The sequence below is a fragment of the Nyctereutes procyonoides genome, unplaced genomic scaffold (assembly GCF_905146905.1).
Source record: "Nyctereutes procyonoides isolate TBG_1078 unplaced genomic scaffold, NYPRO_anot_genome, whole genome shotgun sequence".
Classification (NCBI taxonomy): Eukaryota; Metazoa; Chordata; class Mammalia; order Carnivora; family Canidae; genus Nyctereutes; species Nyctereutes procyonoides.
The window spans coordinates 56,057,847-56,075,598 of NW_026575146.1; the positions used below are offsets into that span (position 1 = coordinate 56,057,847).

Sequence of the window (17,752 nt, forward strand, 5' to 3'; positions counted from 1 at the left end):
GTGGGTCAGATCTGCCTGCCTTTCTTTTTTAACATTTTATTTATTTGTTCATGAGAGACAGAGAGAGGCTGAGACACAGGCAGAGGGAGAAGCAGGCTCCCTGCGGGGATCCATATGCGACTGGATCCCAGGCCCCGAGGGTCACACCCTGAGCCAAAGGCAGACCCTCAACCACTGAGCCACCCAGGCGTCCCAGATATGCCTGCTTTTTGCTTGACACCCGAGCCGGCAGCTTCTCTTTGCTTGTGGAATTTCAGACAGCCCTGGAAACAGGTCCGGCTGCATATTTTGAGTGAACGTGTTGTCCATGTGGAGTTAAAAAGGAAAGAAATAAGGAAGGGAAGACGTGCTGCGTTAGCATGAGCCCCAAGTGTCCGGGTGCCTGCTCGTGGTCAGCTCACCCTTACTTAGGTTAGAAAGTGATTGAGGCTGAGCACCTCGTTCAAATAGAATTCTCTTTCCACGTTTCAGAAATAAAATCAAGTGCCTAAACGCGATCGGCAAGAACAGTTTATTATTGTTTTAAATCAGGACACGAAGAACACACCACCTTTTTTACTCTGCTACCTGGCAGTCTTTTTTGTATTTTTCTTTCCAACGTTTCAGGGGAAAGAGGGTGAATAGGAGGCGAAAGGTTTGCTCAGAGCATTCGGGCATTCACACCATCAGGTGTAAATGCTCAGCAGTATTTGGACTGGGAAGAGCAGGCAGGCAGGCAGGCAGGCAACCCAAATTGCTTGACAGCAGTCGGGTGGGTTTTTACCCCCAGGGTAGGAACAGGGGTACAAATGGCTTGCATTTTCATTCCTTGCTTTTGGGTCCTTTCCGTAACTCAAAAAATGCAGAGCTTGTTATTAGGACTCTAGGGAAACACATTACTTAATCCTGCAATTTAAACAAACAAAAACGGCCTCACTTTTCAGTTTGAAATGCACAGCTCAGGTCAGGAGCAAGGTCTGTGCCCTGAAAAGTTCTTGCGTTTCCTCTTCTAAATGTTTAGTTTAGCCAGAAGTAGCATTTACTGAATGCCACATGATCCAGTGTTTGGCATATAGGTTTGCTTTTATTTTCATTCTCTCTTGCATCTGCTTGGATGTGCTACAGATACAAAACGAGGTATTCTTGGGATAGCGAATGTTTTATCCCAAAGAAGACAAAGAGGAGGAAACTTTTTCTCTGGTTGGGGCAGGGTTTTGGTGGCGGTGGTGGTTTTAAAGGGGAAGACACTAAATAGAATTGAGGTCTGCCCTCCGACTGTGTTCTTGCACCCGTGCTGCTAGACTTCATCACTCACTGTCCTGTGTCCCGGATCTCTCAGCAAGGAAGGGGGGGGGGCGGTCAGAGCAAATCATACTCTTGTGGAGGTGTTCAAGTACAGGGGTGCACTTGCTATTTAGAAAGTCTGCAAAAGAGCAATGCTGTAAGAACTTACATCCCAGGCTTCCTGGATCTGCACCGATTTGGTCCGTTATCGTGACTTTTCACTTCTTTGTACCTCAGAATTCACTTTCTAAAATAGGCGTCTTAAGGACTGCTCTCTCTCCTTCAGTGGACTGTACACAACAAAAGAAATGATCTACTTGAAATGCTTTCAAGTCTTTTCAGTGCATTCTTTTCAAAAAGAAAGTGTTTAGTAAGGACTTCATACACGCTTGGCTCTTTAAAAACCACTGTCTCATTATATTCTTGTAACAACCTTATGAGGTAAATACTTGTATTGCCATTTTTACTCAGGGAGAAACTGAAGTTCCAAGGGCTTTATTAACTTACTCACCCAGCTGTTAGAGTGTAGATCCAGGATTAGAAGAGAAAGAAGTCCGTCAACTCTTAAAGCATGCTAGCTTGCCACGCTGCAGCATACACAGAGAGTAGTTTTTAATCATTGAGCGTCTCACATGGAATTATAATCTTCTCTTCTCGCTCTCCTAGGAAAAGCAGAGGATGTTCTCAACGGAGATCATGACAAGGAACAGAAAGATCCTTATTTTGTGGAGACCCCCTATGGTTATCAACTAGACTTGGATTTCCTCAAGTACGTGGATGACATACAGAAAGGAAACACCATCAAAAAACTGAACATCCCGAAGAGGCGGAAGCCATCTGTGCCATGCCCGGAAAGCCGGGCCACGGCCAGTCAGCAAGGTGTGTGGACTTCTACTGAATCCCTCTCATCCTCCAACAGTGATGACAACAAGCAGTGCCCCCACTTCCTCCTAGCCAGAAGCCAAGTGACGTCGACTCCAGTCCCAAGGCCGCCTGCCCCCCTGGAGACCTCACCCACTTTTCTCACCATCCCAGAAAGTCGACAGCTGCCACCACCCTCCCCACAGCTCCCAAAGCACAACCTTCATGTCACCAAGACACTGATGGAGACCCGGAGAAGACTGGAACAGGAGAGAGTCACCATGCAGGTGGCGCCGGGTGAGTTCCGAAGGCCCAGGCTGGCCAGTTTTGGAGGCATGGGCTCTACGAGCTCGTTGTCCTCCTTTCTGGGTTCCGGAAACCACAATCCTGCCATGCACCAACTTCAGAATGGATACCAAGGCAACGGGGATTATGGGGGCTATGTCCCAGCTACTGCCACCACCTCCTCCATGGGGAGCTCCATCCGCCACAGCCCCCTGAGCTCAGGGATCTCCACTCCCGTGACCAACGTGAGCCCCATGCACCTGCAGCACATCCGCGAGCAGATGGCCGTGGCCCTGAAACGCCTGAAGGAACTCGAGGAGCAGGTGCGCACCATCCCCGTGCTCCAGGTGAAGATCTCTGTCCTGCAAGAGGAGAAAAGACAGTTGGCCTCACAGCTGAAAAACCAGAGAGCCACAGCCCAGAACGACGCCTGTGGTGTGAGGAAGCGGTCCTACAGCGCCGGGAACGCGTCCCAGCTGGAACAGCTCTCCAGGGCCCGGCGCGGCGGCGGTGAACTGTACATCGACTACGAGGAGGAGGAGATGGAGAGCGTGGAGCAGAGCGCGCAGAGCATCCGGGAGTTCCGGCAGCTGGCGGCCGACATGCAGGCCCTGGAGCGGAAGATCCAGGACAGCGGCTGCCAGCCCGCCCCCGAGGGCCGGTCCGTGGCTGTGGGCACCGACGACACCATGGACAGCGTGGTCGTGTACCGCAGGGCCTCCGGGTCCCGGCGGGACGCCGCTGTGGGGACGGCCACCGAGATGAGGAGTTGTGCCATCAGCGTGACTGAAGCCATGCTGGGAGTGACCACCGAGGCCGACAAAGAAATAGAGCTACAGCAGCAGACCATCGAAGCCTTGAAGGAAAAGATCTACCGCCTGGAAGTTCAACTTAAGGAAACCACGCATGACCGCGAGATGACTAAACTGAAGCAAGAGCTGCAGGCCGCCGGATCGAGGAAGAAGGTGGACAAGGCCGTGATGGCCCAGCCGCTGGTTGGCGACAAGATGGTGGAGGCCGTGGTGCCCACGAGGGACCAGATGGCAGGCCATCACCTGGACGTGGTGGACGCGTGTGTCGGGACCTCGGTGCAGACACACAGCGTGGGCATCTCCTGCCAGCCCAGCCGGGAGAGTAGGCTCGCTGGGCCCGAGCTGCCCATGAATTGCTGGATCGTTAAGGAACGTGTGGACGTCCGTGACCAGTGCACCAGCCGATCCGTGGAGATGTGTGACAAGAGCGTGGGCGTGGAAACCAGCGTCTGTGAGACAGGGAGCAACACAGAGGAGTCTGTGAATGACCTCTCGCTCCTCAAGACCAACCTGAATCTCAAAGAAGTGCGGTCCATTGGTTGCGGAGACTGTTCTGTTGACGTGACGGTTTGTCCCCCCAAGGAGTGTACCTCCCGCAGCGTGAACACAGAGGCTATAAGCCAGGTAGACGCTGCTGTCATGGCAGTGCCTCAGACCGCAAGCCAGCACACCAGCACGGTCCTGGGACAGGTGAACCAGGCCACCAACACTGAGGTGGCCACCCTTGTGGAATCTTGCACCAACACTTCCGTCAGCACTTTGGACAAGCAGACCAGCACCCAGATGGTGGAGACGCGGACGGTGGCTATAGGAGAAGGCCGGGTTAAGGATGTCAACTCCTCCGCCAAGATGCGGTCCGTTGGGGTTGGAACAGTGCTCTCTGGCAGTGCTGGGTTTGACAGGCCATCGGCTGTGAAGACCAAAGAGTCGGGCGTGGGGCAGATAAATATTAACGACAACTATCTGGTTGGTCTCAAGATGAGGACCATAGCTTGTGGTCCTCCCCAGTTGACCTTGGGGTTGGCAGCCAGCAGGAGGAGCGTAGGTGTTGGGGATGAACCTGTTGGCGAGTTCATGGAGAGCCCCCAGCCCCAGGCTCCTCCTGGAATGATGACCGGCTTGGATCACTACATTGAGCGCGTCCAGAAGTTGCTGGCAGAGCAGCAGACGCTGCTGGCAGAGAACTACAGTGAGCTGGCAGAGGCCTTTGGGGAGCCGCACTCGCAGATTGGCTCTCTGAACTCACAGCTCATTAGCACCCTGTCCTCAATCAACTCTGTCATGAAGTCTGCGAGTACGGAGGAACTGAGGAACCCTGACTTCCCCAAAATGAGTCTGGGTAAAGTCACAGGTAGGTGGCGTTCCCAGGGACCTGGGCGTGAGGAGAGGTGGGGATAATGTACTTCCAGGAGGTAGGGTTTTTTGCTTGTTTTTGTTTTTTTTTTACCTGCTGGAACCATGTTTTTGGAACCCTGGAGGAAGCTTCAGAATGGTAGTGCGTAGAGTGAACACCAAGGATCGAAACCTGTAAGCAGCTCTGCTGATTCCCATTGTCTGATGGTGTCGCTGGGCTCTGGCTGAGGACAGTGGCCAGGAGCAGAAAAGCACACGCTTGGGTTGGCCGGCCTGCTGGTTTGCTACAACGTCTTCTCGTTAGGTCCTTGCTCATTTTGCCCAGGACAGCCTGGGAAAGTCCCACTGCGTTTGTTACCATAGTTACCAGTACTTGATCACTAAAAAATTCTGGCATAAAACATTCTTAATTAAGGCTTTGACGAAGGGGGAGGTATTCCATTAATTCATGTGTTAATTTAGCAAACACTGATTGTCTTCCTGCCGTGTTCCAGGCATAAGGCCTAGGCTTCTGTCCTCACGGGGCTCACATTCCAGTGAAGGCACGGGCAGTGAACAGTAGACCTGAAATATGTCAGGAGGTAACACGTGCCATGAAGAAAAGAACTCCGGTTATAGGGAGGGTGAGTGGTGATGGTCAGGGTGGGGGCTTCTGGAGAGATGGGGTGGTCCAGAAAGGCTTCTCTGATGAGGACCTCCAGAGCCAGAGAAGGGGGCCTTTCCCACGGTTCATTTTGATAGGTGCTTAACATTTTTGTCTCTCTTCCTTTACACATTGGGATTCGGGCTCACCCCCCACCCCACCCTTTTCTTTAAACTGAAACTAATTGAGAAATTACCCTGAAAGATTTTACGGCATATAGTATTTCCCCACTGGCCTCGTTAAAATGACTTCCCTATGCATGATGTGTCCCTAAGTGGTCATCATGTCATCCTAGGGCAGGGCTCTGTTTCTGGCTCTCCAGCTCTCTCAAACCAGCATGGCCTGGAGAGGGGAAAGCCCCCCTTTTCTACACTCCTTTTGTAAAATGGGAATTCGAAGGGCACTGACATGCAGGGAGCTCAGGATAGGCCCTCGTAGTCATTGGTGGTGGTGCTCATAGCGCGTTGCCTGTGGCTTCTTTTGTTGACAACCAAACTATTGTTGAGGTTTGGGAAGCTACCAGAAACACATTCTCCACTCTGACCAAATGCCTCAGGTAAAATGAATGTCAGTGGTTCACATGATTTGTATAGTGCATACCGAATTAAATTTGATGTGAAAAGGTGTAGTCTATAGGCTGGTTACCAAACCCCTAACTAAAATGTTAAATTCCCTCTTTCCATTTACAGTCAAAAAGGTAATGGTGAAAATAGACCAAAATTGATTATTCTTCTATCTTCCCAGGTTTCTACTTCCACACCTGAATCGTTACTAGTTTTTAGTAGACATGCTGTAGAGCCGATAGCTTATCGTAGATGAAAAAAATGAGTGAGCTGATGTGTGTGTGTTGGGGGGGGGGGTTGCCTTTTAAAGAATCAAGTCCAGTAAATACACAGAGGGGTTGTGGAACCTGCTTCTCCCTCTGCCTGAGTCTCTCTCTCTCTCTCTCTATGTCTCTCATGAATAAATAAAATCTTTAAATACACACACACACTCACACATACAGAGGGGTCATTTTTAGGATAAATAGGGTTGCAATGACATGTGGACTGAGGCAGAGTCCTGAGTAACTAATAACATATCTGTTTCCACTTCTTTTTAAAAATCATGATGTCAGATATGAAGTCAAAATAAAACTCTTAAATATCCTCAGACACAGATGGTACAGTGCATCAGCCACTAGAAGAACGTTTTCCTGCCGGCTTCCTCCCTCCTCCCCAAACTGGGGTTTCTGTTTCACATTCCTACCAAAAATATTTAGCTGTACCCTTGCCGTCATCGGCCCGACACCCTGAGCATCAGGAACAGGGAGCGGGTTTCGTCTGGCTGCATCGCAGTACCTTGTGGTCCGTTTCCAGGCACACTGATGTTCCAGACATTGCTGTTTCGATCTGATGCTGCAAAGGAACATCTAATTAATCCGCTAAAATCTATGAGACCTGCATAAATATTTTTAATAGCATTTATTTGGTCGTGGTGGCAGCTTCCTCTCGGAGCACACAAGAATGATTTTGAAGTATTTCTGCAATTCACATTTGTATTCTAAGTTTTTTAAAAAATGGTTTTATTTATTTGAGAGGGAGCACATGCAGAGGATGGGTTAGAGGGAGAAGCAGACTCCCTGCTAAGCAGGGATCCCTCCCCCACCACCACCACCAATGCAAGGCTCGATCCCCAGGACCCTAGATTATGACCTGAGCCAAAGGCAAACATTTCACCGGCTGAGCCACCCAGGCGCCCCTGTATTCTAAAGTTCTCATGATGAAGGAGTTAGGTTTGGGCCTTCACCCAGAGCATTAAACTTTGATTACTTGGTGGTGGTTATATGGACCGAACATTAAAGCAGCTCGATCTAGTAGAGATTTTCAACACTTGGAAGCTGGGAAGAATGAAGGTGTGTCACAATGCACTGGGGCTTACTGGTGGCTCCGTACAATATGGAATATTGTTCCCACAGTCTAGAATACACTCCAAAAGGCACATAGACCATGAACATATTCTTCCCCAAATGAAACGATGTGGAATTGGAGTTTAACGTCACAGAAGAGCATATAAATGATCACTTTCGGGAACCTGGTGTTTTTAAAAGTTAGGTTTGGGCTCTGAAGCCAGACATTCTGGGTTCAGATTCTCTCTCTGCCAGTAGGACAAGTTGTCTTTGTTCCTTCCTAGGGTGGAAGTAAAGATTTAATGAGTCATTATGAGTAAAGCATTTGTAATAGTCTGCAGTACAGAGCGTAGATGCTCAAGAAATGCTGGTTGTCATTGCTGTTACTGTTTTTAGTACTTCCAGAAATGGAAATGTAGATATAGAACAAATTGCCAAAGATTGGACAGATGGTCTTTTGTTTTTAATCTAAATGTTTATCTTCATAATTCTGGCTGTCACCTTTCCCCCTCAATTTATTATGCCTCCCCCACTAATAGTTTTATCAAGATAAAGAAAAATATTGGTAAAAATGGGAAAACACAAAGTAAGTAAATTTTCAGTTCTGAGTCAGAGTCTGTATAAAAGCTAGAAACAAAGCTTACATTGAATTACTTGTATTTGTGCCCAATCCAGAGACTTTTCCTTAATTTTTCTAGGTTGGAGGTTTAGGGGCATTGCCTTTTTAAATTTTTTTTAAAGTAGGCTTCACTCTTGGGGTGTGGCTCAGTTGACAAAGCCTCTGACTTTTGATCTCAGCTCAGGTCTTGATCTCAGGGTCCTGAGTTCAAGTCCTGCGTGCCTAGCATGCAACGTACTTTTAGAAAAAAAGTTGGAAACTTAACCAACTGAGCCACTTGAGCACCCTAAGAAGTGTCCCTTTTTCATGGGCAAAAGAGGTTTTTTGTTGTAGCACTGTAATGCCTAGCACTCCGATTCAGTTTCCTAAAATTGTAACTGGATTATGTGCTTGTAACAATTTAATGGTTCAGAAGAGCATAAAGAGTGAAAGCCTCCCTCATGGTCTCTTGGGGTAACCTCTTGTGTGTTTGGTGTATACGTGTGTGTGCATGTGGCTCTATTTTAGGGATGTAATCTCTTTTTAACATAAGTTGAATCATACATATTCTTTCTATGTATTTTTCACATGACCAAAGATGCTCTCTACTTTTTTTCCAAAATATATCTTTTTTAAAATTTGAATTCCAGGATCATTAACATACAATGTTATATTTATTTCAGGTGCACACTATAGTGATTCAACAGTTCTATAATTATTCAGTACTTAGTGTATTTTTAATTTCCTTCAAATATTTCACCCATCCTCCCTTGCCCCATAGCCATCGGGTTTCTGTATTTAGTCTGTCTCTTATTTTCTTTGTTCGTTTGTTTCTTAAATTCCACATGTGAGTGAAATCATACACTATTTGTGTTTCTGAGACTGATTTCACTTAGCATTATACTCTCTAGCTCCATCATGCAAATGGCAAGATGTCATTCTTTTTTATGGCTAAATAATATTCTAATATCACATCTTTATCCATTCATCAGTCAAGGGACCCTTGGGCCACTTCTATGATTTGGCTATTGCTGATAATGCTGCAGTAAACATCAAGGTGCATATATCCATAGAGCACTTCTTGATTCCTCGTGGTATGAGTTTCCTGTACTTAATATTTTCTTTTATGGAATTACAAAGTTGAGGGGGCGTGCAGCCCAGGTGGCTCAGTGGTTTAGCACCACCTTCAGCCCAGGGCATGACCCTGGAGACCTGGGATCGAGTCCCGAGTCGGGCTCCCTGCATGGAGCCTGCTTCTCCCTCTGCCTGTGTCTCTGCCTCTCTCTCTCTCTCTCTCTCTCTCTCTCTCTCTCTCTCTTTCTCTGTCTCTCATGAATGAATAAATAAAATATTTTTAAAAAAAAAAGTTGAAAGGAAATAAGTTTCTATTCTCATACAAACCTTAGGAAAAAATGTTTATTCTTCCTGTAAATCAGTTGGATTGTTTTGGTTTGAGGAGTAAATTACTAAATTAATATTTCTTTCTTTCTTTTTTTCCTTTTTCCCTCTGGAGAGAGAAAAATCCTAAATGAATGACTTTCACTTATCCTAAAACTACATAACTCTCTCTGAACAAATGCAAACAAAACTATCTGTAACAATGTAACTTAACTGCCACAATTTATAGAAAATTAATGTCTTATACTCAGAACTGCTTTTTAGATCAGCTTCCATATTTGCACTCTCAGTTATCTTGGGTTTGTAGATAGATAGATAGATAGATAGATAGATAGATAGATAGATAGAATGAACTTGAAGTCCTTCCTATAACTGTGAAAGTGATTTGGTAGACAGAGATCTGAGCCAAAGCAGAATCAGAAAAATAAAGTCATTTTAGAAACATTCTTTCTAGTGAGTTTTCTCTCAGCTTAAATAATATACCATTTACTTGTCCTAGGACTTGAAGGTTTTTTCATTACAATTTTTTTTAAATACATGCTGCAAGAGCATGCTATAATCCAAACAAAATGCTTCTGAAATCTTGTGTGATGGAGGGGAGGGCCTGCTGACCCAGAAGTAGCTGCTCAGGAACTTGCAATGTTGGTGGAAAGAGAACGAGTCGGGGGTCCCGTGTCCTCCTGTGTCATGAGAAGTTTGGATTCCCCGTTTCTTGCTGGGAGCCCTTTCAGCAGAATTATTCTCCAAAAGTAGCTCTTTACTAGGCTGCCCATAAGATTCATCTAAGAAGTTTTTTTTTTCTAAAATTCATGGGTTTTCTGCCTCCCCTCCCACACCCTCCACCATCACCACTACCTGGTAGGCACACCCAGGCCCTGTTACAGGGCAAATTGTTGGAATAAACCACCTTAGAGCAAGGCCTCTTAATCTGGGGGCCATTGCTTCATGAACGGTTTTGTGCTAACAATTTTTGTGAAGACATAGAATAATTTTCACCAGATTCTCAAAAGAGGTAGCTGACACTGAAAAATTGAAATTGCTGATCTGGGTGGGACATCTGGGACAAACCTTGGGGAAATGTGCCCCCGCCCAAAGGAAAATCTTTTGCAAGGGTTTAAAATCTGTCCACCACCTTTGTGAATCATCAGTGGACACATGTTTGAAAATCTTACTCTTGGGCAGCCTGGGTGGCTCAGTGGTTTAGCACCGCCTTCAGCCCAGGGCATGATCCTGGAGACTCGGGATCGAATCCCACGTCGGGCTCCCTGCATGGAGCCTGCTTCTCCCTCTGCCTGTGTCTCTGCCTCTCTCTCTCTCTCTGTGTGTGTCTCTCATGAATAAATAAAATCTTTTTAAAAAAAGAAAATCTTGCTCTTAAAAACCGATGCTTTATTGGTTTAATAATTTTTTTAAGATTTATTTATTTATTCAGAGAGAGAGAGAAAGGCAGAGACACAGGCAGAGGAAGAAGCAGGCTCCATGCAGGGAGCCCGATGTGGGACTCGATCCCGGGTCTCCAGGATCACACCCCAGGCTGCAGGAGGTGCCAAACTGCTGTGCCACCAGGGCTGCCCTGCTTTATTGGTTTAAATGGATATTGGTGACATGGACGTGCAACTCTGGAAAGAGATGCAAGTTTACTTTGACAAATATCCTGAATCCTAGAGCATACCGTTCGTTTCTGGCTAAAGCATAGAGATGGATCGTTTTTAAGAGCTGAAGTGAGTTCTTGGATGTGCCGTCATAAAGGACATAGTGAATTTGTTGATATTGGACAGGGGCCACAACTGTTTATTCCTCCTCCAAGTAGCTAGTCATTCATATCTCAGTAAAGATTTTTTTTTTTAAGATTTATTTATGAGAGAGAGAGCAGGAGCAGAGAGAAAGGGACTAGCAGATTCTGGGCTGAGCGCCAAGCCAGACACAGAGCTTGATCTCAAGACCCTGAGATCATGACTTGAGCTGAACCAAGAGTCTAACATGACACTTAACGGATTGACCCACGTGCCCCTCAGTAAAGATATGTACACTTTGCTCTGTCCCCTTCTCTGTTCAGATCAGTTGATAGCTACGCATTCACTGTCAGCTCTGTGCAAAGTGTGGTACTGCAACAAAGATCTTACATGGTCTGTGCTTTGAAGAACTTGCAATCCAGTTAGACCAATCCAAGCCAAGACATGTATACCAGAAATATGAACGATAACCTGTGGCAGCATGTGTTAGCCACCAAATAATGTGCAAATAGAAAGTGCTCCAAGAGTTCAGCTGCAGCCAGGCCCCCTGAGGTCTAGGGAGGAGATGAAGTTCTTACCTGTATTTGGAAGCACACCCATGCTTAACTTTAGTTAATGCAGCCTGTCTGTGTGGCTTTTTTGGGTCACGTCTTGGGATGATATGTCATTAAATGTAGGTGGGGTTGTGGTGCAGGAGAACCTGATTCTTCACTCTAGCATTTTAATTTCTAAGTACCCACTTTTAGATACATTCATGACAGCTGCCTGGAATGTTCCCAGGAAAAGATTAAAATGGCCCTAGAAATTATTAAACTGCAGCTCTCACCCTTGAAACTCTCCCGTTCAAGTTGACTGTGTTGGTGGCCACATCCCTTGGCCTTTTGGGGAGTTTTCTGAATGTTGAGCCTTGAGTCGAATACGATTGCCCTCCATCAAAGGCATACCTTCTCCCACAGGTGGTACGTACCAAAGAAGCAGGTGATCTTTCCTGAATAATCTCTCCTATCTGTTCCCCAAGCCAGTATGTGGGCTGAAAAGCATGAATTTGTGCTCAAGCCGTTTTCTTTTTGGAAATTTTCTTTTTGGAAAAACTAGATGTGTTCAGATTCCTTTGAATTCTTATTTTTACTTGGGGAAAATACCTAAGTGATTGCTTGGCCGCCATAATGAATCCAAAATTTCAGGTCTACTTCTTGACAAACCAGCTACATGTTCCTTAAAAATCAGACCAGAGTGTCAAGCTGCAGTTTTGACAAAATATGTGTTTAGGGGATCCCTGGGTGGCTCAGCAGTTTAGCACCTGCCTTCGGCCCAGGACGTGATCCTGGAGACACGGGATTGAGTCCTGCATCGGGCTCCCTGCATAGAGCCTACTTCTCCCTTTGCCTGTGTCTCTGCCTCTTCCTCTCTGTGTCTCATAAATAAATAAAATCTTTTTTTAAAAAAATGTCTTTAGTTAGCTGGCCACAGTGTTCGTAGTTGCGCTTTCAGGAAGCACTTGGCTGGGGGGGCACTGGAGTGGCTCAGTGAAGTGTCTGCCTTTGACTCAGGTCATGATCTCAGGGTCCTGGGATCAAGCTCCACGTTGGGATCCCTGCTTATTGGAGAGTCTGCTGCTCCCTCTGCCCCTATCCCCATTTGTGCTCATTTTCTCTTTTGCTCACTCTCGAATAAATTCTGTCTGCACAAGATGAAAATTCATACTTTTTCCTTTTCTACCAAATTTGGTTGCCCAGTGGCCTCCTGTGTCAGCCAGTAATGGTAGTTTTATGAATCCAAGCTATTTCTGGAAGGGAATAAAGGTGTGTGGCTCTTTTATTTTTTTAGCTATTTTGTAACAAAGGACAAGTGTTCAAGTAAAATCTTGAAAAAAGAAATAAAAGTATGGGTTGGCATGAAAGAAGAGTTGGAATATGTGAACAGAGCAATTTTTAAAAGCCATTTTTTAAAATCCATTTTCCAACAAGTATAGATACACATTGTTGTATTCCAAGAACTAATACAAATTCTAGATGGAGAAGCGTCACAGAGGAAACTGGAGAGGATGATCTTGTTAAAAAACACTTCCAGTTCTATTTTCCATTGAAGGCTTTTTCTTATAAAAATTGTTTGCTTTTGGGGACACCTGGGTGGCTTAGTGGTCGAGCATCTGCCTTTGGCTCAGGTCATGATCCCAGGGTCCTGGGATCGAGTCCCACATCAGGACTTCTTCTCTGCCGCTTCTTCCTCTGCCTATGTCTCTGCCTTTCTCTCTCTCTCTCTCTCTCTCTCTCTCTCTCTGTCTCTCCTGAATAAATAAAATCTTTAAAAAACAGAAATAGTTTGCTTTTAACATTTCTAAATGTTGCATTCCAAATGTTTTCAAGTCAGGAACGTACACAAAGTTTTCACTTTGACAAAGTGACTTATTTTTCATTATAGTTTGCCTTAGCTAGTATAATTATCCATATATTAAATGCTACAGTGTACTTTAGAATTAGAACGAATGCTTCCAGGTGCTCTTATTTTCCAGAGATTCCTGTGACTCACTCTCTTTTAGTTATCACTAATCTGGTCAACTTGTAAAATGAGGTCCATACTTTATTGGCATTTATGGTCATGATAAGTTATAAGACCAAAGCGCCGCTGTCCCCACTCCCCTGTTCCCGGGCTCCCTAGCAGTGACTGAGCTTGGAGCATCTAGGCCCAGAGTGCTGGAATTCTGCAGGTATTCTGTGGCTACTCCTGTTTTACCCATGTCGTTTGGGATAGCATTTACTAGTAGTCTTAGATTTCTACCCTTACTGATCCAGGCCTATTAACTAAACTCCAGTAATTCCTAAGAATTAATATGGTCCAAGTTGATGGATTGAAACCAAAGGGAAGTCTAAACTCTGCTTTTCAGCAGTCAAGTTTGTTTGTTTTAATTAAGTAAGCTCTGGGCTCAACATGGGGCTCAAACTCATGACCTTGAGATCAAGAGTTGCATGCTGTACTGCTGACTGAGCCAGCCAGGTGCCCCTCAGGAGGTTTTATATTCCTTAATTTAATTCAGGGGTCCCCAATTCTGGCTGCACCTTAGAATGACTTGAGCTTTTTGCGTACTAACCCTTGGGCCCGCCTACAGAGAGAGTCCATCATATCTGTATTTCGAAGAGCCCTACCCCCCAGGCTTGTTGATCCTAAAGTACAGCCAGGGTCGAGACCATTGGGATTTTGTGGTTGACCTCTTTATTTTGGTTTTCTTGTGGTTTTCCTGTGTTTGAAGTGAACACAACAATCATCTGCCAGTCTTGTGCTGTGCATGTGTCACTGATGTGTCCTAACTTTGATGGGTCCTTATCAAGTTCAGACAGTTTATGGGCCATTCGAGAGCAACTAGAGTTTCAGCCCCATCTGAAAAATATTTTCTGGCAATAAAAGTGCCACATTCCCTTTGGACCCAGTGAATGAGGACTAGTTTAATGTTTAACATTGTTCTTTGACTTGCTAGTTAGTCTCAACAGAACCCTGGTGACGTTGCATCAAATTACATAGGCACTTATGGAAGGCTTTCCATTCCTCAGCACTGAAGAGGCAGCCAACTAAGTAAGACCTTAGCACAAGGGACTCCAGGAGCTTATGTTCTTTTTTTTTTTTTTTTTTAAGATTTTATTTATTTGAGAGACAAAGAGATAGCAAGAGAGAGCAGGAGTAGAGGGAAAAGCAGGCTCCCCACTGAGCAGAGACCCCACACTCACCCCCATCCCCAGTCCCACTCCCACCCCCCCGATGCAGGACTCAATCCCAGGACACTGAGATCTTGACCTGAGCCGCTGAACCATCTGAGCCACCCAGGCGCCCCCAGAGCTTACGTTCTTCTGGAGGAGATGCCCTCGAAGCCAATAAAACAGAGGGCGGGCTTGCTTTTGCCTGGATGATTAAGTGCTACAGGACATGGAAGGAGAAAGAGAGCCCTGTGGACCAGCACCATCCAAGAAAGGCTATAGAGGAAGTAGAATTGGGGCAAGCCTTGAAAAGATTACAGTTAAAGGTCATGTGGTGACGTTTGCTGAAATTCCAGGCCTGCAGAACATTCTAGAAAACAAGGGCACAGGTGAGAGTGATGAAGTCACATGAGCACTGTGAAGCCGTAGAGGGTAGGAACAGTTGATGATTAGAGCTCCCACAGGTGAGGGGAAGCAGTGCATTCATTATGAAGGACCCTTCATGACCACTTCAGGGTTTGACCCTACATGGGAGAACTTTAAGAAGTCCACAACTAAGCCCTGGTGAGGAGGAGCAGTGCCTCAGGTGGGCAGACTCTCAGGGGCAGTGTGAATTTACCGAGTTGTTAGCAATGTTCTGTATCTTTTTTAATTTTAAGATTTTATTTATTTATTAGAGACAGAGAGGCAGAGACACAGGCAGAGGGAGAAATAGGCTCCCTGAGGGGAGCCCAATGTGGGACTCTATCCCAGGGCTCCAGGATCACGCCCTGAGCTGAAGGCAGGCACTTAACTGCTGAGCCACCCAGGTGTCCCAAATGTTCTGTATCTTAATGAAGAAGGTGGTTACATAGGTATATGCATTTCCAAAACTCATCAATTCCACAGTTGTGCATTTTCTTGTATATAAATTATACCTCAAACTTATAAATATCTTGTGAAAGCTGTATTTAAAATTTAAAAAGAGGGTTGCATAGGCAGCTTAGTCGGTTAAGTAAGCATCTGCCTTCCACTCAGGTCATGATCTCAGGGGTCCTGGGATCGAGCCCCACATCGGGCTCCCTGCTCAGCGAGGAGTCTGCTTCTCCCTCTCCCTCTGCCTCTCTCCCTGCTTATGCTCTCTCAAGCTCACTCTTTCTCAAATAAATAAAATATTTTTAAAAATTTTTAAAAAGGAAAAGAAAAAAGAAATCTATAGATCCAAAAGCTTAAAACCCAGAGCAACCAGTGGAAATCTGTGACAAGGATCCCGATTCCAATATCTGACAAAAGTTTTTCTGAGACCTTGGAGAAATTTGAATACTGACCAAATATGCAGTAATCTTTAAAAAAAAAATTAGGATTTTTTTTTTGCACTATAATTATTTTTTAAGAGCTCTTTGTTTGAGAAATACATGCTAAAATAATTATGGATGGAGCCATTGCCCTCTAGTTCTTGTTCACAGCACTCCCGTGTGAGTGGGTGGAGGCGGCTGGCTGGGGCCAGGGAGAGTGCTGATGGCTGTTGAAGCCCATGATGGGCACGCGGGGATTCGTTATACTGGTGTCTGCTTTTGTATGTCTCTGGTTTCAAAAATAATAAAAAACTGTTGGTGTATTTGCATTTTAAAAGTCCTCGCTGGTTTTTGAATAGGAACGTGCTCAGCAAGAGTGTCTCTCCAGGAAAAGTGTGCTGGTACGTGGGGATTTGTACTGCTGAGCCCTTGGGGAGGTAACTTTGCCACATTGATGAGTGGGGCTGGAGAACGGAGGAACAGAGGCAGATGCTCTGCTTTGTTTACTTTGCTCAGAGTAAGTCATAGGGACTCTCAGAGGTTTGTTTTTGCTGTTGGGGGAGCACATCAGGTCACAGGAGCACTAAATATTATCTGGAGGGCTCCATTCAGTGTTGCAGGTGTGTGCCGAGGGAGGGAGGTGGATTTGTGGGGTCACCTGGGAGGCCCCTTGCCTACAGAGCTGGACAAGGCCACTTGTGCTACTGATTCTCAGACACAGTACCCGCTCACATATTAGGAAATGTGGCTTCTGGTCTAGCTGCGAAGTCAGTGCACTTCTCTGGGGTTCAGAATTCTTAGCTTGGATATATGAATTAAAATTCAGGTGATCTCAGGTTACCTGGGTGGCTTAGTGGTTGAGCATCTGCCTTTGGCTCAGGGTGTGATCCCCGGGTCCTGGGATCAAGTCCCACATCGGGCTCCCCACAGGGAACCTGCTTCTCCCTCTGCCTATATCTCTGCCTCTCCTTCTGTGTTTCTTGTGAATAAATGAATAAAATCTTTTTTAAAAACATGGGTAGCCTGGGTGGCTCGGCGGTTTGGCACCGCCCTCGGCCCGGGTTGTTATCCTGGAGACCTGGGATCGAGTCCCAAGTCAGGCTCCCTGCATGGAGCCTGCTTCCCTCTGCCTGTGTCTCTGCCTCTCTCTTGCTCTGTGTCTCTCATGAATAAATAAATAAAATCTTTAAAAAAAAAACAATTTAGGTGATTTCTAATGTCTTACTATGAACGGTTTTGCCTCCCTCCACATCTTTTTTAAATCAGAGGGTCATTGTTTTTAACTAGTACTTTCCAAAGTGGGCCGCGTGCATCAGAGTCTCTTGTGGACAGGTCGGTGGGGATGTCAGAAACGCCCACCCCTGGGGGCTCATCAGAGATGTACAGAATGGTCTTATGGCAGCAGGTGCTTAGGAATCTGCATTTTAGCAAATATCCCAGACCATTCATAACAGTAGAGTTTGAAGAGAACAGTTGTAGAATCTATGGTGGTTCCTTTTTTCCTAATTGCCTCAAAATACAATCAGTACTTAAATTTCTTTTCTTCTGAGGAGCTAAGCAATTTCAGAGCATTAAAAAAAGAATTATGATCATATTGTTACCATATGACATTGTGGGTAGGTTTAAATTTATTTGTATTAATAACAGATTTATAATGCATACTTTAGGAAATCAACACAAGAAAAAAATTGTAACAATCTAGAATTCTTTAGCCTTAGAAAAGCAGAGTTAAACAGGTTTGCTGTGTGTCCTTCCAGACTTTTTCTAATATATATACATGTAAATAGAATTTCGCCAAAATAGGTTTATTTGCCCCAAGCAATTTAATAACCTGTTTTTAAAACTCACACATTATGCTTTTCTTTCTGTGCTAAAAATGTCCACCTACATCAACATTTTTCTTGGCTGCATAGAATTTATTTATATAAATGTGCCAGAGCTTATTTCACCAGTTTCTT

General features: G+C 45.4%; 1 protein-coding gene across 5 annotated transcripts in view; it reads left to right on the forward strand.

Moving 5' to 3' along the window:
• Positions 1–17,752, forward strand: part of KANK1 (KN motif and ankyrin repeat domains 1) — a 207,786-nt gene that overhangs the window by 173,886 nt on the left and 16,148 nt on the right. For all 5 annotated transcript variants that reach the window (XM_055309578.1, XM_055309579.1, XM_055309577.1 and 2 more), the window contains one exon: positions 1,930–4,572. In XM_055309578.1, the coding sequence (XP_055165553.1) occupies positions 1,930–4,572 (2,643 nt within the window). The remainder of the gene's footprint in view (positions 1–1,929; positions 4,573–17,752) is intronic.